This window comes from Chanodichthys erythropterus, chromosome 16 (assembly GCF_024489055.1).
Source record: "Chanodichthys erythropterus isolate Z2021 chromosome 16, ASM2448905v1, whole genome shotgun sequence".
NCBI lineage: Eukaryota > Metazoa > Chordata > Actinopteri > Cypriniformes > Xenocyprididae > Chanodichthys > Chanodichthys erythropterus.
In genome coordinates, this window is record NC_090236.1 from 10,979,658 (window position 1) to 11,002,275 (window position 22,618).

The window sequence follows — 22,618 nt, forward strand, 5'->3', positions numbered from 1 at the left end:
ATTGTTAAAAAAAAAAAAAAAAAAAAAAAAAAACAATAGCGTTTGCTCTGCAGCCAATCAGACAGGTCTGCCGGGCGAACGCCATGTTGCGTCATTAATATTTATAAGACAAGCCTTTATCATAGTAGGATTTGTACCTTAGTGCGTTCGCATGCGGGATTTAAGGTGGCGCTCAGTAGGCCCATTTTAAGATGTCAAATGGATGAAATAACAGTAACACCGGAAGTGTGTCTGTCGGTGGAAGGTGTTGGAATTGTGCTGCTTTTGTTCCCGGTCAGTGCACAGCGACTCCAACCTGCAATACAGGCAACTGCACCCATGGGACCATTTCCACTGTCGTGATGAACATGTTATTTATTAATATCTCGAAGACCAGAAATATTCTTGGAGTATTAAAGACGGCATCCTGTGATTTATAATATAATATAAAATAAATGCAAAGAACAATATTATGATGAAAAAAAAAAAAAAAAAAAAAAAAAAAAAAAAGAATTTATGCCTGGGTCTCATCAGTTATATTTTTGCCATTGGGATTATTAGCTACAAAAACTACTTAATGCATATTAAACAACTTTTAAAAACAAACCAATTGATCAAGCACATTATAAATAATGAATTACGTCACTGTTTAAAACAGTCGTAAATGCATGCAATTCCCCTACAATGTGTTTTTAGGTTTTAGATACTTTAGCTGGTAGGGAATTTTCCCTCTATGCAATCTCTGTGTGCCCCCCTCTGGACAAAAGACCCAACCATATTTGGCAAAATAAAGGAAATAATAGACTTCTGTGTTGAATTTATAATGCAGATAAAACTGAAAAATATTTACTTCCACTTCACACATTTTGAAAAGCAGAAATCTGCAGATTTTTAACACGTCACGATTTCAGGCACTGCAAAGAAAACAAGTTACAAGACAATCAGCAAGTATAGGAACAAATTTATTTAAATTTAAAACAGATACTTTATAATTTTTCTTTTTTTAGAAGGCGGTTATGAAAATCATTTCCATGTTTGAATGAGGTTCAGGCAACAGTGGTTGAAATGAAACAAATACAAATAAAAACAACAACAACAACAACAAAATATGGCGAGAATGTCGTAAAATAAATTTCCACTATGTTTCCTCGTCTTGAGGATTTCGATGTTTGTCTGAGCCCAAAACTCCCACCTGGACAAAGAGCACATGCTTTAATAATTACAATTCCTTTAAAAAAGAAAAGAAAAGAAAAACAGCAGTTTATCTTCTAACTTAAATACAAAGTAAATCCGTTTACTCTCTTATTTAGTGTTTTACTCGTTTTAAAAGGGGACCATGTCTAATTTCACAGTCCGCATGTATTGGACAACAATTGGCACTTGTTATGAGTCAGTCTCAGAGAAGGGGATTGGCACGCACAATATTATACAACATTTACATTTGGTATAATTACAAAATAAAAGGGCAAAAAGAAGCAGAGAAAAAATGAGAGAGAAAACCCAAATAAAATGTACATGATCGTCCTGTTAACAGAAAGAGAAAATATTAATAAAGTGGTCCTGGACATAACAGCTTTCAGCTAATGTATTACAATAAAAGAGCAGGGGATAAAATCAAATTTTTATGACTCTTTCACTGGGTCAGAACTTCAACCATGTGACCGTCCACCACACAGATGCATCTAACCATACCAGTAATCATACCTGGAATATGGAAATAACTGCAATGGGGCAGCAAATCTGGCTCGATGTTAACAAAAGGAGCATCCAACAAGATTCATATGTTCATTCCATCACAATGAATCACTGTATCAAATAATAACCATCATGGATTCATCTTTAGGTGCCTACACACTAGAGAAAGCTCTAAGAGGAATGCATAAGATTCATTTTTGCGAATACTGAGAATTTGGTTTCAACAATAGCAACCTCTACAGCCAAATATCCTTTTCAGCAATAATAACATCTGGTTTAATGGCACAGATATTTGAAAGAAACTCTAGCACCCTCTTGAGTACTGAGTGTTGCTAGAGCAATGCAGTATCATCAAGACATGTTTGCAATGCATTGGTCAAACATCTGCGTTTATGCATTTGCATACAGTATTGGTGACCAGATGCCTTTGAGAACAGCCAAAGCCTTCAGAACAGATATGTCTATTCACCTGTCCACTTTAGAACCGAAATAAAAAGCAGCAGGCGGACAATTCTCTTGCCAACAGTGAGACGGATGCTATTTTTCATTTACCACTCGCTGGACAATTAGGAGGTTGGCCAAAGAAAGACCTGAGGAAGGTTTTGATTTACTGCTGTGTTCAGTGTATGAAACAAACCAAATACATGCAGGTCATTGGCAGGATCCAATAAACAAAAAGTTTTGCCTCCAAGCCTCATCGACTGTGTCCTACTGACAAAAGAAGTGTGCTTGTCACATGACTACCAATCCTAAAATGCCCCAAAAAACACCACACGGTTCACAGAGGTAGAGGTTCTCGAGGGAACGTCAAAAAAATGAGACTTGAGGAACTGGCACATTTATAGATATGTGTAGCTCTAACGGTCGCCCTGCGGCTCGAAGTGTTTCTAGGCATTTGCCTTGTGGCACAAAAAAACAAAAAAGTGCATTCAGAACAATCAAAGCTATGCCGAATAACATCCCCTTCTTACAATCGAAGGCTTTCGAACCGCAGATACAACAAAGCAACACATTCTCATAGTGAGCAGAGCCATAATTTCGACAGCCGCAGTAAACTGACGCTGCGTCTACACCAGATGCAAGCGGTGCGACAAAAGCAAATAGAACCCATTATAAAAAGTGATGCTGTCTACACTGCGGCTGTCCACATTAGTGCGTTTTCGTTTTAACACGATGTTTTGAAATGAAAACGATCCTCGTCCGTACTGGGGTTTGTGAAAAGATCTCCGTAAATGCTACAAGACCGAAAATGCATGTCACATGACTAATCATGCACACTGGGTATGCGCATACAATTATTCTAATGGCTGCCATCTCCATGTTACTGTTGAGGCTGATCATATTGACATCTTACGGTAGCATAATGGTCATATGATAGGGGCTTGACGAATCAGGAAAGGATACACAATGATCCAGAAGACCCAATCAGGGAGCAAATGTAGGCAGCCATGCCTAATGTTGCCAATTCCGCAGTTTTCCCACGGAAATGGGCTAATTTAACACCGTTGCCGCGGGTTGTTTTTTTAATGTCCGCGTGTTGAAGCGACCTCAAATATCATGATATTTAGCCCCATGGAATGCAAATGTTACCAGAGGAATCCCGCCAAAAACGTGGAATTTTCCCCATGGAACATGATTTTTACTGGGGGACACCCCTGAAATGCAACTGGGCTAGTTTTGAGAAGCAATTGTGTGGGTTTTGTTGTGAAAACCTGGCAACCCTAGCCATGCCTTTATTTTGAAAAGTGTCCGTTTTGGTCAGTCTACACTGAAACGCAACTACAGAGTTTTTAAAATAAAATGGGGTCCAAAATTCTCAGTTTTTGAGGGTTAAAAACTCAGGAGTAGTGTAGATGCCAGGCGTAACCGTAGCAAAAGTTATGCCATTTATAAAGAAAACGCATTAGTTTAACAGGGCCTGGATGCAGCGTGGCGCGACATGATAAATTCATGCATTGGATTTGTAACGGTCGCTTTGTCTCCTCTAGTGTAGACAGCATCAATCTGTCAAGGCGCAAGATCCATTAGAACACTTCAGAGTAAGAAAGTGTCAATATGATGGTATTTTAGATGATTAAGTGCTCAATGGCCACGATTTGCTTCAGTGTCTTCAAATCTAACTCACTACAAACAGTTAAGAAAACACTGCAAGATTTACAAAATGGTGTGACGTTTCCAAACCCCACTTAAACACTGAATTACACGGGTTCTGTTTACAAATATCACATCAGGTTTTATATCCATCAAGAAAGCGTTTGGGAATGCTTCTCTAGTATGACCGTGGCAAGTGATGAACTCAGATGCATGGCAGCAAAAGAGATAAAATAATGAATAATGCATGAGTATTTGGTGGAATGGGTGCATTTCTGAATACAACTAAAGAGAAGTTTCTCTTGGTACCAAACCACACTTTGGGCTGTGACCAATTGCTTCTGGTTTTCATGTGGCATATTTTTCGTAGCCCTTGATGAAAATGAATGAAACATCACCTGTATAAAATATCAACTGTAAAATAACACTTTTTTTCTATCTGTGCATCACATACACAATGAAGGAAACAAGCTGTGAATTTAGAAAGAAATTCAAAGAAAATCGTAATTGAAAGAAAGTCACTACTTGCAAGCGTCAACCAAATAGATCTTCAATCACAGATAAAAAGCTGTCTATTTTCATATGGTACATTTCCTATGTTTGTTTTTAAGCACTTTACCTAAACATCATTTAAAAAAAAAAAAAAAAAAAAAAAAAAAATCTGTAGGAAAGTGAAAAGTGTGGTTAGGGAAATATATTTATAGTACAATATATTGTGTGCTTGGGAAAAAAAATAAAAAATTAAAATAGAAAATTAAAACAAAAAAGCTGATCATTTTATCCATAACGGAGGTTTATACAGCAGTACAGACACTAGTCTCCTATTTCTGTCTCATAACATGGGAGTGCTTCAAATAGGAAAGAGGAAACAATAGCATTCAAATTATCAACAACTTCAGATCTGGTCCATAAATTATATAAATAAAATGTTCTTTATTTAATTAATCTTTTCTTTTGCTTAAAAATCATATTTTTTATTTTTATCTCATATAACATTCACACTGTAGAGAAGGCCATTTCGCCATCCCTCTCCGATGTTTCCAAACGCTCTAGGTTTTCTCAGACTATTGCTCATCATAACCGTGCGCGTTGTTTTTTAAAACCACATTCGTCCTCCACACGTTACCATCATGTACAGCTATGTGTATATCATTTGACGTATTCATAGTGACCAAAAAAAGAAAAATCAAAACTTAAAATGAAGAATCACAGTATCAATAATATTGTAATTCATAAGAAAACCAACAGAACCGTACACAATTACGAAAAAGTGATTTTTTTCTCTTTTTTTTTTTGCCAAAGATAGTGTACCACAGACGTTTTGTACATAAGCAATAATGTGTATACGTATTTACAAATATAAATATACACAATCATTTAACTTCAGCGCATGAATGCTTTCCTGTCCCCCCACCCTCGTCCTCCCATGTTCCCACCGGAATTTCGTTTCGAAATTCTTGAAATTGTTGACCGAAAAATTTACGCTATGTCAATAAAAAAACAACATAAACAAATAATGGATTATGTGCATCTGGGCCGCTGGATGACGACGATACCCGCGAGTCTATGGCCCGGATTCTGAATTGATAAAGTATCTGTTTGTGAGCGAAAAAAAAAAAAGATAATCGCGCACTAATTTATTAGATCGCGAAGTTAAAACGAAACCGGGAAGGAAGATAAAAGATAACAACCATGGGGGAAGGAAGCAATGCAATCATTTTCAACTCTAAATGTGGAACAATACCTATCGTATGTGTATAATCCTGTTTCGCGCACATTTAAAAATCCTTAACGCTGCCTCTTACCCATCATTAATTCGACTGCTGTTATAATTTACTTTATATTCTGTAGCAGAAGTAGCTATAGTTACCTATCATTAAAAAGTTTTTAAAATGATCATCTCAGCAATATACACAGATTTATTTCTTTTCATCTCTCCCTCGCGTGCTTTTTGCTTATATAGGCATTCTTACACTATTTTCGTTCATTATCATTTTTTTTTTTCAGATTTTTTGTAGATTTTTTTTGCATTTGCGATGCTCTCACATGAAGTTTACATTCATCGATGCGAGTTGAAGACTAGCCTCGTCGAGAGAATCATCTCTGCGAGTGAAAGGTTCTCCACACCACCAGTGGAACCCGCTGGAATCCACTGGATTCTAGAATCCGCCGGAATCCTCGGAATTCTAGAAGGATCCAATGGATCCGTTTCGGAACTTCTGGCACCACAGCACTAGTCCATGTGTCCATGTACAAGTATGTAAATATGTTGTGATTTTTATTAATTTTTTTGTCGTTTTTGTCTTTTTGCAGGGCTGTGAACACCACATTTTTCCATTCATCCAGGCAGAATTCCAGAGAAACTCTCGGAGCAGATGACGTGATTGGAGCGAGTGACAGTACAGGAAGAGGAAGGAACGTCACTTCCAGTTTTTCAGGCCAGCACATCACAGATCATTCTCATTGTAGCTCCTCCAATCCAACATTTTCTTGAAATACGCAAACGTTGGGTGTGGCGAGTCGGAGTCTAACGCCCTTTGTCAAATCCAAGCCACGTTTTGGTGGTCAAATTTGATAAAAGGGAAAGAGGCCTTTGACGAGAGCTGCCGGTGCTGAGCGGACAGACTTTGGCAAACAAATAAAAAATAAACGATGAGCAGGACACGTCCGTTACGATTCCACTGGACAGAAAGAGAAGAACTCTGGAAGCTGGGAAAGAGAAATCAAAAGAACCGTGTGTTTCTGACTGTGTACATGATGCATGTGTGTGTATGTATATGTGTGTGTGTAAATGTGTGTGTTGTGTGTGTGGACGTAGGTGTGCGCACGCTCTGTGGGTGCCTGTTCTATGCTGATTCGTGTGAGCGGTGTTGGACTCGTCGCACGTCTCACACCAGGTTGTATTCCTTCAGGTTTAGCTGCAGGATGGTGTCTTTCACCGCCGCGAACACGAAGCGGATGTTCTCCGTGTCGGTGGCGCAGGTGAAATGCGAGTAGATGATCTTGTCGCTGTCAGGGTTCAGATCCACAAACATCTTCAGGATGAACTCCCGTGCAGCCTGGGCGTCCCTCTGGGGCCCTACAAAACAATGTGAACATGGAGTTAAACACTTCAGGAGTTCTTCACCTTGATACAAACCAACCACTTTAACATTTTTGTTACCATTCAAACATTTGTGTTAAGATTAAAAAGAGAGAAAAATTAATGCTTTAATTCATCAAGGATGCATTAAATTGATCAAAAGTGACAGTAAAGATATTTATAATGTTTAGGGGTGTCCTCGACTACAGATTTACATAGTCAAATCCGATTCGAATCAGATTGCCTATATTCGACTGATAGTCGAATCATATATGTTGGGGTTGGGGGGGGGGGGTGATTTGAGCTTGAAAAACAGCAACTTTGAACGGACTTTGAAAGGGCCGCGCACTGAACTGTGCACGAGATGGAGCGGGACACGGAAAATGAAGTAGGCCTAAGGCCTATAGCCTACCCGCGGGTGCGGCTTAAGACAACTTTTATTTTCTTTCACACATAGCACAGAGAAACGTCATTCTAATAAACCGACCAAACTGCCTGTCAAGTGATAGACGAAACTGACAATTATTTTATCTTTTTTAAACAAATGAAAGGCAATCTGGATAAACATCCACAGCCACGATGTACAGAACACTCTCAAAGCTATAGAAGAAAACGAATAAAAACATTTTGGATCAATAAGCCTTAAAATATATATAAAAATAACTGCAGTAAAGCCACACTGCAGATATACATTTCATATGTCGGCAAATCAAATTACATCGGCTAAACTGTCTGTGCAAGCAAGCTTAACTCTACAGCGCAACATTGATGCACCAAAAAATGTAATTCATTTAATAAAAAAATTATATATATATTTCTTTATCAAACATTAATTTACAGAATTTAATTAGAACAGAAATATGATCGAGTCAAACTGCAAAATGCCTGAAGTGCAGGGGAACATGTATTCAAAACACAAGCCACAAATATTTAAATTAGATAACCCAGAGTGATCAATAAATAAATTAAAATTAAAGAAATTATTAAAATGACGAAAGTATAGCCAGAATTGTCAACTTTGTCTTTTTAACTGCAGAGACAATAGACAAAGGCAGAGACAGAGGCAGTCTTTTAAGCTAAACATTAAAAAATCAAATTACATCCGTCTAAAATAGTTTGAAATTATTTGTAGCTACCCTACCTGATTGAGAGAGAAAAATCCAGTCTTTCACGCAATCTGCCTGTGTCCGTTTGAGTCTTTTCAAATAGCGCGCTATAGTCAGCTCGTTGGCCGGCAGAAGCGCGGCGCAATGTTTGTCGTTGAGTTGTATAGGACATGAGTTGTTGGCACAACTTGCATCATACGTTTTTTTGATCATCTTTTACCATTTCAAAGTGCATCCAATTGTACACTTTATCCTAGACGTTGTTGAAGATTAAACCTGCCGTAAAGATGCTCATCTGCCATCCACGGATCATGGAAGTGAAACTTAAATCGGTCACAGGGGTGGTAGGATTTATTCACGCACATTAAAAAAATTTATTAAAAGCTTCTTTCTTTTCACATTTTTATTTATGGTATTAACATAATAGGCTGTATATTAACCTATTGGGAAAGAACCGGTATGTCTATGTAAAACCAGATATTAAGCGCCCCCATATCTCTCTCATAACACCTCTGCGACGATTCAACTGTGAGATTGGTAGTCGAATCAGGCTCCTCCTATCGAAGATTCGAATCGTCGACTATTCGGGGTCACCCCTAATAATGTTACAAAAGATTTCTATTTAATAAATGCTTTAATGATTTTATTGATTTTTTTTTTTTTTTATTTCATAGATACATTTCTGGTTATTATCAATGTTGAAAACAGTTGTGCTGCTTAATATTTTGGTGGAAACCGTGATCTTTTTTTCAGGTTTATTTAATGAATAGAAACTTTAAAAGAACAACATTTAAAACGTTTGTAACATTATAAATGTCTTTACTGCCACATTTGATCCATCATCCTTGCTGAATAAAAGTATTAATTTATTAAAAATTCTTAAAATGTGCTGAAAATAACAATTTCCATGACCTTTTCAGATTTTAGTAATTTACATAACTTTTTTGGCCGGGAAATCACAAATTCCCTGATATTTCCAGGTGATTAGTGATCCAGGTGATTAGTTTTCCACTGTGATTAGTGATTTTGTAAGATTATAAGTAGTGTAGTACTTCATCCAAAATCTGGCTACATGAAAAACATGGTTTGACAAGAAGAATACAAACCATCAAACTCTGGGAAATAGTCGACCAGGTGGGAGTAAGAGATCTTCTCCTCCAGCAGGTCCTTCTTGTTGAGGAAGAGGATGACAGAGGAGTTTTGGAACCATGGATATGTGATTATCGTCCTGAACAGAGCCTTGCTCTCCTCCATACGATTCTGAACACAGACACAAAGAATGGATCATTATATATCTAAAAATGCACAATGAAAAAAGGATGACAGACAAAACACTTAATAACTAAATTAAAAAACTAAATAAAAATAAAAATTTGAATAAAAACTAAATTTGCTCATCAAAAACCACATTTGAGCTTGATTTTGGTGTCTGACCACATTTAAAGCCACAATATCAACTTTGACAACATACATGACATTGATGATGAAACATGACATGAACATGACAAAAATTTGTTTAAAGGGATGGGTGATTATGATTCCACTTTTTTAACTTTAGTTAGTGTGTAATGTTGCTGTTTGAGCATAAACAACATCTGCAAAGTCACGACTCTCAAAGGTCAATGCAAAGGGAGATATTTTCTTTTACAGAAATTGCTTTTTAAAGACTACAACAAACGGCTGGTAGGGACTACAACAAGCTTCTTCCCAGGTTGGTGACATCACAAACCCCAAAATTTACATAAACCCTGTCCCTGAGAACATGCAACAAAGGGGGTGAGGCCATGTTGGGCTGCTTTAGAGAAGAGGAAGAGTTGTTGTAGTAGAGTGTTGTTGACATGCCGTCATTTTACGCCGGACTGCTTCACAAACGAGGGTCAATTCAACACTGGATTTGCACAAAAGATTAACATGACGGCAAATGCTAGTTGATGAGTTGAATTAACTTCACAGCAACTACATAAATTAAACATAAAAGACACCAGGGACTTATATTACATCTTGTAAAAGGGGAATTTTTTTTTTCTGCCGCCAGTGACGATATATATATATATATATATATATATATATATATATATATATATATATATATATATATATATATATATATATATATGCTGCTTACTGCACAGTATATACTCTAGTGTTTACTATTCATAAAAAATGTTTTAATACATTTTAATTAGATATTTAGTCAATTTACTTTAAATGTAATAATTTTTTCTCACTTTTTACTGATATTTTTTATTTCTTATGCATCTTTTTATTATTTTATGAATTACTATTATGTATGAAATGTGCTATATAAATAAACTGGCCTTTCTTTGCATAAAAACGGTTTGTGAAATAGTAGGCAGTATGAAATTATAAATATTTGAAACTGTAGTTGGCTGCATTGTCAAATTACTACCAGAAAAAATACAAAAAGCCACACAGTTGCCATAGAAAGGTAAAGGTAAACAATTCTATAGTAAAATAAAGCACTGTGGCGGTTGGAGAGCAGCTCACCTCATTGTCCGATTCCACCAGAACCTGATCGTACTCACTCAGAGCCACCAGGAACATGATGGACGTCACATTCTCAAAACAGTGGATCCACTTCCTGCGCTCTGACCTCTGACCCCCCACATCAACCATCCTGAAAGACAAAGAGAGCGAGCGTTTGCATTATTGATTGGTTACAGACATTATATGCATTAATAATTCATGATTATACTGTGCACAGTATGCAAATCTTCTGTATGCATGGAAGGACCTTTCAGCATGCTAAAATGCACAGTACACAACTAGAACACGGTGCATGGAGTACTGTATCCCATAATGCAATGCAATAATCAAACATTTTACCTTCCTTATCTCCTCCTTAACTTAATTTTTGGATTAAATGTTAATGTTTGGACTAAAAAAGCAAAATAAGTGTATTTATTACTTAGATGAGAGCTGGATGTACTGAATTTACAACATAGTGAGGCATTGTGACAACAGCATAGCAGAGTATTGTTAGTTTATCATTGCATAATGCACACTTTTTCAGTTTCATATACTCTAAAAGAAATATTAGGCAGTATACAGTATATGCATGCATATACTGCATACATCGTACTATGCAGTATGCATGGAAGCAACAAAATACCTTATACATACCAAGCAATATATAAAGTATACTAGAAAAAAAAAAAAATTGAATAAGAAAGTATTATACAATAATAAACACCTTCAAACAGTAGTATGCTACATTGTTACTTGACCCTTATAATGTTGCACGTTAAATCCAGTATGTCCAAGAATCATCTTGCAAATAAAAATATTTTTGTGTGAACATTTGTCAGTCCAATCGCCTAATGAGTCAATAAAGATAAATATCATGTATATGCATAATGCACAATCAATCAAAGTAATATTAGTATGCTAGCATGCTATTCTGAACATACCCATAGCCCTAGATTTCGGAAACATGGTAAATGTGTGCAGCCAGAATGGCGCTGTTTATCCAGGACTGATTTTTGGGGTTTACACAGCGCCCCTAGTGGAGTCAGAGCTCCAGTCCTGAGCCAGCAGTTCACAGAAGGGCCTTTGATAAATGAAGCCCTCTAGGATTGGCTGCCCAAAATAAAGCTCCTTCAGATAGAAGCGTCCTCATTTCCTTCAGCCAGGGGCTCGGTGACCTACTTCTGAACATACACACGCTCTTTAATGTAGGACGAGTCTCCACATTCACTCCGCACTTTGCGAACTTTGGCAGGAGGACAGACAGAGAGCAAGAGAGAGAGCGAGATGTAAAAAGATTTGAGAGATGGCCGTGCAAACTCGTTTTTTCTCTTCCGGGAAGCTCGACACGAGGTGCATGTGGGTTTAAGACAGTTTTACAGAGATTACCAACCACAGAGCTGATGGTAATCATTTATGGAGTCAATATGGCAGAAAGGGCAGAAATAATCTCTTGTGTGTTTTGATGAATTTTCAAATCACGCACATAGGAACGATTCAAAAACATGCTGTGAATCTCATCAGCGTCTTTTCATGAGCATGACAGATTTTAAAGGGTTAGTTCACCCAAAAATGAAATTTCAGTCATTAATTACTCACCCTCATGTTGTTCCACACCCGTAAGACCTTCTTTCATCTTCAGAACACAAATTAATATATTTTTGATGTAATCTGAGGGTTTTCTTTTTTTTTCTCCCATAGAAAGCAACGAAATGATCACATTCAAGGTACAGATAAGTAGTAAAGACATCGTTAAAATAGTCAACGTGAGTACAGTGTTTCAAACTTAATGTTATGAAGCAACAAGGATACTTTTTGTGCGCAAAAACAAAACAAAAATAATTACTTTATTCAACAAATTCTTATCTACCCTGTCAGTCTCCTACGCAGTTGACGTAGTGCAGCGCTTCCGTGTTTACGTCCGAATGCTGCGTGTGATGCGGATACAGGATCCGGCCAATACGGAGTCAGCGTTCTGAGGTAGAACACAGAAGTTCTGCAATGTATCTTCAATGTAAATTGTGTAGGAGAATGACAGGGTAGAGAGGAAATAGTTGAATAAATTCGTATTTTTGTTTTGTTTTTGCACGCAAAAAGTATTGGTTATTACGTTTCTTTCTATGGGCGATCTTAATTTGTGTTCTGAAGCTGAACGAAGGTCTTAAAGGTTTGGAACGACATGAGGGTGAGTAATTAATGACAGAAATTTATTTTTTTGGGGGTAAACTTACCCTTTAAATATGTCGCCGCACTGGATACGAAAACTTTCCATTAACTTAAACCAATTTTGTCTTGAAAGTTCAATAATTAGGCATAAACCGCTGTTGCAAAAACGATGAATCTGTAGTTCTGAAAATGCACATAATTTTTAAAAGTGTTTTGTAATTTGATTCTTGAGTTCTTATTCAAATTTTAGTTCACAAAATCCTTTGCAAACTCTCATTTTTATTAAGCTTTAGTTTTATTGAGCTAGTTTTGTTCTACATAGACCACACCCTTGGGTCATGAATATTAATTACATTATATGATTTTGGCCCTCACTGATTTACATTCACATTTATTCATTTAGCAGATGCTTTTATCCAAAGTGTGCTACAATACAAAGTTTCAAACATCTAGAAAATACATTTGCGGAAGTTGGTAAGTGCTAACCATGGTAGGATTACAATTTACCACTTGTGCATTTGTTTAACCACAGCGACCGGATGCCAGTGGCTTCTGCTTAAAGTCCTTTTAACTGGCAATACACACTGTGGCCATGAAAAAGAAACCACTTTAAAATGTATTGGTCATCTTTCAAAAAGCAAGATGTTGCTACACCCATGCATGCACTACCGTTCGAATGCTTTTTATTAAAGAAATTAATACTTTAATTTAGCAAGGATGCATTAAATCGATTAATTATTATGCAGTATTCATCAATTATTATGCAAAATTATGCAGCACAACAGTTTTCCACATTGATAATAACCAGAAATGTTTCTTGAAAAGCAAATCAGCATATTAGTAAATTTCTGAAGGATCATGTGACACTGAAGACTGGAGTAATAATGCTGAAAATTCAGCTTTGATCACAGGAATAAATTACATTTTATAATATATTCAAATAGAAAACATTTTCAATTGAAATATTATTTCACAATATTACTCAATTTTTGGTCAACTAAACGCATGCTTGGTGAGCATAAGAGACTTCCTTTAAAAACAAACTTTTTAATACTCATTTAAATTTGTGCTTCAGCCCATGACAGTGCTTCTCTCTCAAGTGAAAACTGGAAAATTGTAGAAATCAATAGAAAAATGCAACCAAGACAACTTTGACTGATGTGGGGTGTGACTTGATCTTTGTAGGTCACACTAGAAAGTCATCTTCAGCTCAGGAAAATATTAATAACTCTCCAGCGTGGATGTATTCTCAATGCTAACCTACATTCAGTGGAACAAAAAAAAATAAATAAATCATTTCCTAAATTTCAAATGAAAGCTGATGAATAATTGCCCTGTGTCCTCTACCTGAAAATGATGCTTTGAAGGTCAAACGGATATTCAATAATCCCTGTGGTCGGGATTCGAACCCTCAGAACATCCTGCTGGGTGGGAAGGTAGGAGGACTCGGCGATGCGATCCAGATCAGATAGATAGCTACAGAAAGAGAAGGAGAGAAAGATAAAAACATCATTAACCCCTTTCTATCACAAGCGGGTGGTTTGGTAAAGGATGTTTCCAGATGTCCCCCAGTCAGCAGATCTCAGAGGATGCTTATTATGTTGTCTTGTGAGACAACCTAAAGAACACAACGGCTAAATGGGGAAGATTTTTTGTGTCTGGCCAAATTAAGGTAGACTTCTCTTTTTTTCAGAATGCACATTGCATATGGTCTAATATTCCTGAAGAATAGTATGAGTGAAGTTTCTTTATTGACTTATTTGATTTGAATTGAACACCATAGGGGCTTGCGCACCAGAGCAACATTTTCATAGTTCCTATAACTACTGCCGGAAGTACCTGCTTTTTGGCGTGTTCACAATACAGGAACTGGGAATGATTTTAGTTATAAGAACGCCCTTTTGGGAGACTAAATTATCTCGTACTTCAGAATAGGGTCTTACCCAGCACAATAGGGGCTGCATTTAAGTCCATTTTTTTTTTTTTTATGCCCTTCCTTCCGTCTTGTTCACTCGGATGTACATTATTGCTTGCATGAGTGCATACTACTGGCGGAACCCTATGGGTTTAAATGGAATGCCATGGATCACTTGGAATCTGCTATGGAGATACGGATCAGATGTATTTTTAATATTATATATATATATATATATATATATATATATATATATATATATATATATATATATATATATACGGATCAATAATCAAAAATGCTTTTGTAGAACAAGTCTGTAATCTGTTGAAGTTAATGCTGTCACCCAGATATTTCTACTGTGACCTGTATTACCCCAACAAACCAGCAGGGGGTGTGATTCACATGATGCCAATAATTCTTGAACTGACTCCAGGCTTCATACATCTGTGTGTATTAATGTGGTAAAATACGCACTGCCATATTTTATTGGGCCAGTAAAAGAAATAGGACAAGACGGACTGCCGCCAAACTGTTCAATTAGCTCATCAGAGAGACACGGATACAAAACCATTCAGAAAAAGGGCCATGAAACACTAAAACATGTTCTTTGAGAGATTAATTGATTTGTATGTGTTGCACATGCTGGAAAATGTGTTACTTTTAAGCAGAAATTGATTTTCTTCCCCTTGGATATTGGCTAGAATTAAAGAAATAGTTTACCCAAAAATGGCAATTACTTATTCTCCTGTTGTTTCTTTCTTTCTTTGATGGAACAACTGAGGAGAATTTTTTCGAAATTGTATTGGTCATTTTTCCTTGCAATTACAATGAATAGGAACACAGGCTTTCAAGCTCTAAACAGGACACAAAAGCACCATAAAAGTAATCTATGTGACGCGCATGCTGTATTGTAAATCTTCTGAAGTCACATGATCGCTTTAGTGCGAGCTAGTCACTGAAAATCATTCTCATTCATCAGAGATCATGAGAAATAGCGGTGTATGATAATTCAAACTGACTTTTTAAATCAGATATTTCAGAGGAATCAGTTGATTCAGTTCACAAAATCAGTCTGAATGACCCGTCAATGAATCAGACTGATACTCAGTGATCAGTTCAAGATTATCAGTAATTAAAGATTTATATATTCCAGTCTGTTTAGACATAGTAAATGAGCTGAATTATGACAGAATTCCAAACAAACAAATGTTTCTCAATTGAATAACATTCACCAATGGATCGCTTACAATATGACCAGGAACGTGTTAAGAAAGTAAACAGGGTGAATTTTGACTTCATGTTAACTTTAAATTACAGATACAATATGATATACATCTATTCAATTGTTAGGGGATTTGACACGGTTTAAACACAAACATGATTATGAATAATCATATTGTATTCAATACAGAGATGATGACAGATATACTCACTATTTCGTGGAGTCTGACAGCTGGTACTCTCGCCGCCTGTCATAGGCCTCTTGAATGCCTGGATCTGACCACAGCATCTTTATGGCATTAATGTAGGGCTGGTCAAATGAATTCACCTTCTCAATGTCCACCTCCTTTACCAGCATAGCATTTGCCTGCAGTCCAGAGTAGATGAACAGTTTAAGACAAAAACAATGGAAAAAAATACTGATAATCTACAGCACTGCAATAGGGCAGCTGACATTGCTTGTGAAAAAGAAGTGCACTTAATTATACTGAATGTGCACTTGTAGTGTACTTCAATCTTGAAAGTATATTTTTCAAAAACTAATTGCAGATAATACAATATTAATTAAATAAGTGCACACATTCATGCCAGTTTCTTAACACACTTTGTAATAATGTTGTCACTATTATGTTCATTATGCTTGTGTCTTTGGGACTTTTAGTATGTTTTCATTAGTTTCCCGTTTCCCTTGTTCAGTTATCCTGCTTGCAACTTTGATTTATTTACACTTGGTTCAACTGTGTTTGATTAATCATCTCGTTTGTGTTGTTCTATAAGTTGTTCCCTCTCGGTCACTCATTTGTCCGGTCACAGTTATACTATGTGTTTGCACTGCCTGCCTTCTTAACATGGATTTTTTATACTTTTCAGTGGAGTTTTTCCATCTCGCCATCACCTACTCTTATGACGACGAGACTCTGAAGTCACTGTTCTGGATCGGGGTGAATTACCATTACCACATGGACCTCCCAGACACCACTGGACTGAACTGGAGAGAAGCTATAATTCGGTGTCTGGAGAGTGTCCAGAGAGTGTCCAGAGAGTGTCTGGAGAGTGTCTGGAGAGTGTCCTGGTCCAGAACACAGCCAGACCCAGAACCCAAATCACCTCCATCGACCGCGGAGTACTCGTGTGAGCCCCCAGCAGACAGAGAGCTACCACCTGCCACGACACGTCAGCCAGACCCCAAGAGAAAGAGGAAAGAGCCGACCCTCACCCCGGAAGTGGTGCTCCAACATTAGTCTGACCAGGTGTGCGAGCCCACAACATCAGCGGATGAGGGAGAAGTAACTACGGATGATGAGGACTGGCTGATAAACTTTAACGAGGAAGTATCAACTCCGCCCTATCTGGTACCACCCGGTACCTTCATCATCGCTTTTTTCAGACAGTACCAATGACATTATGAGCCATGATCTCCTCTTCTCATTAACCTGCATGAACTGTACTATTCTTACTGTTTTTCTGTCATGTTATTTGGCATCGTGAAGCTCAGCCAGTCCTCCAGCTCCAGATGTCCACATCCCTGTGCTATCTCCAGGGATTATCTGTCATGATGTCATCACAGGTCGTGCATCCACCTGCAGCGCCTGTGCTAGAGGATCCTGTGGCTCCGCCTTCCGCCTTCGACCTCTTTGCTTCATCTTGGCCTGTTGACCTGTCACCTCCACCTTGGCTCCTCCCACCTTCGGCTCCACCGGGTTCCCTCATCCTACCTGCTCCCCCTTGGTCAGTCGTCACACAACTTCCACCACGTATCTGTGGGCCATCCACTGCATTCAGCCGGTCGATCCCCAGCTCTGGGTCTGTGCCAGAGGACATTCTCCACCATTGCCACCATGGGATTGTCGTCATCCTCCCATCACCATCCCTTCGCCACACTTCTGCCTCGAAAGAAGCCCAACAACTCAATATTGGTGTCCATGCGGAGCTCTGGGGGTGGAGGTCTCAGCAAGATAACTCTCTTAAGCGAGAGGAGACCTAACAATGCACACCTTGAAGACAGTTAACCAGTGAGGCTCGAAAAGAGCCTACAACCCAGTCCACTGCCTCGACAGAGCTCTCAGAGCGGAGACTTCAGCATAATGACCCTCTAGTGAGAGGAAACCTAACTACGCTCTATGCTAAAAGACCACCTCGCCAAGGAGGCTCAAAGAGAGCCATACCACTTGGACATGTCATCTTATGTCATCTGGAGCTCTGGGGAGTGGTGGTCTCAACATGACAACTCTAAATCGAGAGGAAACCTAACAACGCTTCCCTACATGAAACGTGGTTCCCCCAAGGAGGCTCACAGTGAGCCATATGATCCGGTGTAGCCACCGTGACTGAGCTCTAGGAACGGAGGTCTCAGCAAGATGATTCTCTAAAGTGAGAAGAGGCCTAACTACGTTCTACACCAAGGACTGCTTACCAAGGAGGCTGCAGTAGGAAGATACTGCAATCCAGGCAGAGCTCCGGGGGCAGAGGCCTCAGCGGGACGACTCTCTAATGCAAGAGGAGACCTAGCAACGCCCACCTTGAAGTTAACCAGGGAGGCTCAAAAAGAGCCTACAACCCAGTCCACTGCCTCCACGGAGCTCTCAGAGGCTTCAGCATAACAACCCTCTATAGCAAGAAGAAGCCTAACAACGTTCTACGCTAAGGACTGCTTACCAAGGAGGCTCGCAAAAGAGCCTGACAACTCGATACTTCTATCCAAGCGGAGGCCTCACAGGAGAGCCATACCATTCGATGAGACTGTCTATAGCAGAATAATGCTGAAGTCAAAACGAGCTCATTAGGGAGCGAAGGACCTTACCCTAACCAGGAAGGTTCTACTCAATGCTCAACCTAACTGACCAATGGGAGCTACCAGCTAAGGCCAGCTACAACCTTGAAAAACCTGTAATAAGATTTGGTCTCTAGGCTCCTGTTGTAGAGGTGATGTAAAACAGGAGAGGTTCACCCAAGGCAAACAGGCCACTTCCTGCTGGAGCTCAGAGACCAGAAGAGCTCAGAGCCTTCCTTTTTCAGCAGATCACAAGAAAGTATAAGGGGGCTAGGTAAAAATGCTAGCTGCACCATTATAAATGCTCAACTGAGACTCCAGCAACATACCGAGCTCTCTCATAGGGAGTTGGGGACCCTACTATTAAGGGTTCCAACTTCTACTCAACCATGAAAACATTGCCACCAAGGAGAGCCAGCTAAGTGCTAGCTGCGACCACTCAGAAACAAATATCTTCGTAGGATCTCAAAAGTCCAGACACTCCCAAAGGTGCCTTATGACAAGGAAAGGTTTGTAAACTGGGGTGAAAAACCACTCCCTGTCAGGTTCTCAAGATCGAAAGAGCTCATCCCAGGTACTGGAGGACCCTGCAAAGAAGTAAAAGCTTCTTATCTGTCTCTGTCAGTCACTCTGACAAATACATTACAAAGCACGCATTCAGTTCTCTAGAGAGCTGAACATGTGAGCTCCTTACCCAAACACATGACGCACAGGTTGTGTGTCCCCAAGTGTCATCTCTGATACGGAGACACATACTTCCTGAAACGCTTGGCTGAGTGATCGTCTTTACACGTACATAAACAAACGGATCCTGGAGACAAGAAAGAGGATGACGTGTACTACAGGCGCCCTATTTGTACTCTGGTCACACCAGTTGTGGCGTCATAGTTATCGTCATGTTTTTACATGTACTTCAGACATTGAACATGCCGGAGGTTGTGCAAGTTCCCATTCGAAAGGGACCTGAAAAGGAGAGTCTATCAACATGGACCTGATAAATCTGAAGACATTGTGAATGAAGGAATGGTGTCTGATCTCTTTGTCAGGTGTTCTCCAACCTCATCAGGGATTATATGAGAAGACTGGCCAAGCTATTATCTTGGCAAAAGGGGGTTGCAAAAAGTATATAATAAAAGGGTGCCATCAATTGTGGCCAATGTGTATTAGAAAAAAACATCTATTTCATAATGGGATTTTATTTTTAGCCAAAATAGAAAAACGCTGTGAAAATTGTTACAAACTTCAAAATCAAAAGAAAGAAACAAGAAATTATATTCTGCATCAATAATATAATGCAAAAAAGGCTTCAACTTCATAATGCAAAAAAGTGACCTAGATGTTTTCATTAGATTAACCCTCAAATGCAAACTGTCTGCTTATCACAACTGAAATACTCAACTTAAACTATTCTTACCTTGTTCTGTTCGTACTTGTAGCCGATTTTCAGGGTCTCAGTGGCACGGATCATGGACTGCATGGAGGTGAAGATGTTCTGGTACACCAGTTTGGTGAAGCCACGTTTGTCCTCGTCTGTGTATCCGGTGCCATGGATGATACGCATCTGTTTAATGAACGTACTCTTGCCGCTCTCACCTGTGCCTAGAGCAGAGAGAAGGGTCAGAGGTCAGGTTTACGTTGAAAGACTAGATCAAGAACACAGGTACGGCATCCTTCATTTATGATCATCTGTTCAGATGGTTTGGTCACAATGTGGCAGCAAATGTGTGCCTGTGCGATCAATATTTGCTGCTCCTCACAATCACGTCAGGGTCCATTTCAGAAAAAAAAAACCCTGCACATTAGTGTAACTTATTTTGCCCTTTAAATCCTATACTTGTATATAATATATATACAAATATTTATCTGCCTACCTGCATGTAATTTCACCATTAACCAACATTAGAATATAGGAAAGCATTTAAATTGTTGAAATATTAACTTAAAATCTCAGGGGGTATTTTACATCCAAGGGGATTGACTAACAAAATAGTTTGGGAACCACTGAGTTTCATTAATGCAAAGTGTTTTAATCTAAAGAAATCTAAACAATGTTGACTGTCTGTGAAGCCCAGTGTATAGTCTGAACTTCAAAAGGGTTGGTATGATCTGTCACTCATGTGAACTCGCCCACACACATAGACCCTCATACTTAGACAGATATTAAAGTTAACATGAAATGACACTCATGATTTAATTCTGCAACATTTCCAAATGAAACAGGGTATTTAATGAGAAAAAAGGGGCATGCTTTCTTTTAAAGGAAGGAAGTCCTTTAAAATAGCATGCATTAATTAAACATGCACAATAAGACTTGGAACATGTAGAGTCAATTTTGATTATAAACTGACTACCCATGTTCACGCTTAAAAATAAAAGGTTCTTTATTGGCATCTATGGTTCCATTAAGAACCTTTAACATCCATGGAACCTTTCAATTCAGCAAAAGGTTCTTTACCGTGGAAAAAAAAATTTAGATTAGATTTTTAAAATGTTCTTTACACTAAGAAAAAAAAAAAAAAAGTTAATCGAAAGGAACCAAAAATGGTTCTTCTGTGGCATCTTTTCGAAAGCCCCATTTTGTAACCTATATTATTAAGGGTCTAAAGCATCATCGCTGAAACTGCAGCCACAGCAGGAGGTGAAACCTTTGTGTAGGTTTTGGTGGGAAAACCACAAACATATTTTCTAATGAGTAACACCACCAGCACCGGAAACACAAACCTATTAAGAGACATTGGCAATATCATAAGATGCAGTTTTTTGTTTCCCCACTCAAACTACAAACCTCTCAAACAAAACGTCACCTCTGACTTCCCTGACTTCCTCTCTTTTACACACAATTAAAAGCTCTTTCTCCTTCCCTCTATCATTACATAACACTCCTGTTTTGCTTCTCGCTTCAGCTGAATGAGGTTTTCAAAAGAAGGCCGCTTTTTCAGAATGAGAAAAGTCCTTCATCCCCTCTGTGACTGCAGGAAGTGAACCGATCAACGAAGGGGCACGAGCATATCTGCACAAATAAAGCCAAATCCTACTCAGTTTTTGGAAAAATGTTGAGGCTCTGAGGAATGTAAATGTGGTGCTGCAGTTAAAGCTGCTGTGGGCGATCGATTCGAACTCTACTTGCTGCACAAAATCTACCAGATTTTTCCTGACACTTTTATTGACAACTTCAACAAACAGTCCACCCCAAAATTAAGTGTTCAATGGATCTTAGTTGATCCGTAGTTGGCCCCACGGTTCGGCACGCATGTGATTTGCGGATTAATTGCAAAGATTAACCATCAAAGAGTAAAAATGTATCATTTGCAAGTGTTTTGTCTTGCCAATTTACACATTCAAGCACAAGAAGAGGCAAAAGAGAGCTTAATTTGGTACTCGCACACAGTTATCTCTGTGCACAGCCGCACACAGAGAGGCATGTTTCAGATAGCATGCATACACCGAATTGATACCTATTTCACATCTCCTTGCGCTTAAATGGACTCGTACACACAAAATTGTCAAAATAACCGTCTCGGCAAGTATTCTCATAAACACAGTCAATTATGTCTTAACTGAATGTAAAGAGTTGAGAAAGAAATCGGATGTGTATCCTTATATTGGATCCATGCATTTGGTCTTAAAGTGACAGCAGCCTATAAATACTATAAATGCTTTCTAAGTAATTAATGTTAATCAAACAACAAAACACAGCTTTAATAAAGATTAATTATATTTAATTTATATAGGGAACACTGTAGTGTTTTTTTTTTTTTTTTTTACATTTAATGATTAATTTTCTGTATTGGAATACTACTGTCAGACTATACTTTATTTGTAACTTTGTTATATTGTATTTATCTATGCTTGTAATTAGTGTATTTGTTCTTTATTACTGACTGTTTAGTTGTCTTTAATACAATTTGAAAATTAAAACTTTATTAGTTAGGCTAGTGGTTTTTGCTGTGCTATCAAAGTACTTAAAGTTGTAAGTAATAAATGTAAAACAATGCTATATTTGCTACCCACCCCAATTTATTTATTTATTTTTTGCTGATCTGAAAAATTATCCAATCTGTGACTCAAAAACTGTAATATGATCTGAACTGTTGAGTTTTGTG

At 38.2% G+C, this 22,618-nt stretch overlaps 1 protein-coding gene across 1 annotated transcript in view; it reads right to left on the reverse strand.

Annotated features, from left to right (window-relative positions):
- Positions 1 to 931: 931 nt before the first annotated feature.
- The window catches only part of gna11b (guanine nucleotide binding protein (G protein), alpha 11b (Gq class)), a 44,466-nt gene continuing 22,779 nt past the window's right edge, over positions 932 to 22,618 (reverse strand). Inside the window, exons 2-7 of the mRNA XM_067364180.1 lie at positions 19,930 to 20,114; positions 15,958 to 16,112; positions 13,954 to 14,082; positions 10,462 to 10,591; positions 9,060 to 9,213; positions 932 to 6,844 (exon numbers count right to left, since the gene is read on the reverse strand). Of these exons, the coding sequence (XP_067220281.1) occupies positions 6,654 to 6,844; positions 9,060 to 9,213; positions 10,462 to 10,591; positions 13,954 to 14,082; positions 15,958 to 16,112; positions 19,930 to 20,114 (944 nt within the window). The 3' untranslated portion in view covers positions 932 to 6,653. The remainder of the gene's footprint in view (positions 6,845 to 9,059; positions 9,214 to 10,461; positions 10,592 to 13,953; positions 14,083 to 15,957; positions 16,113 to 19,929; positions 20,115 to 22,618) is intronic.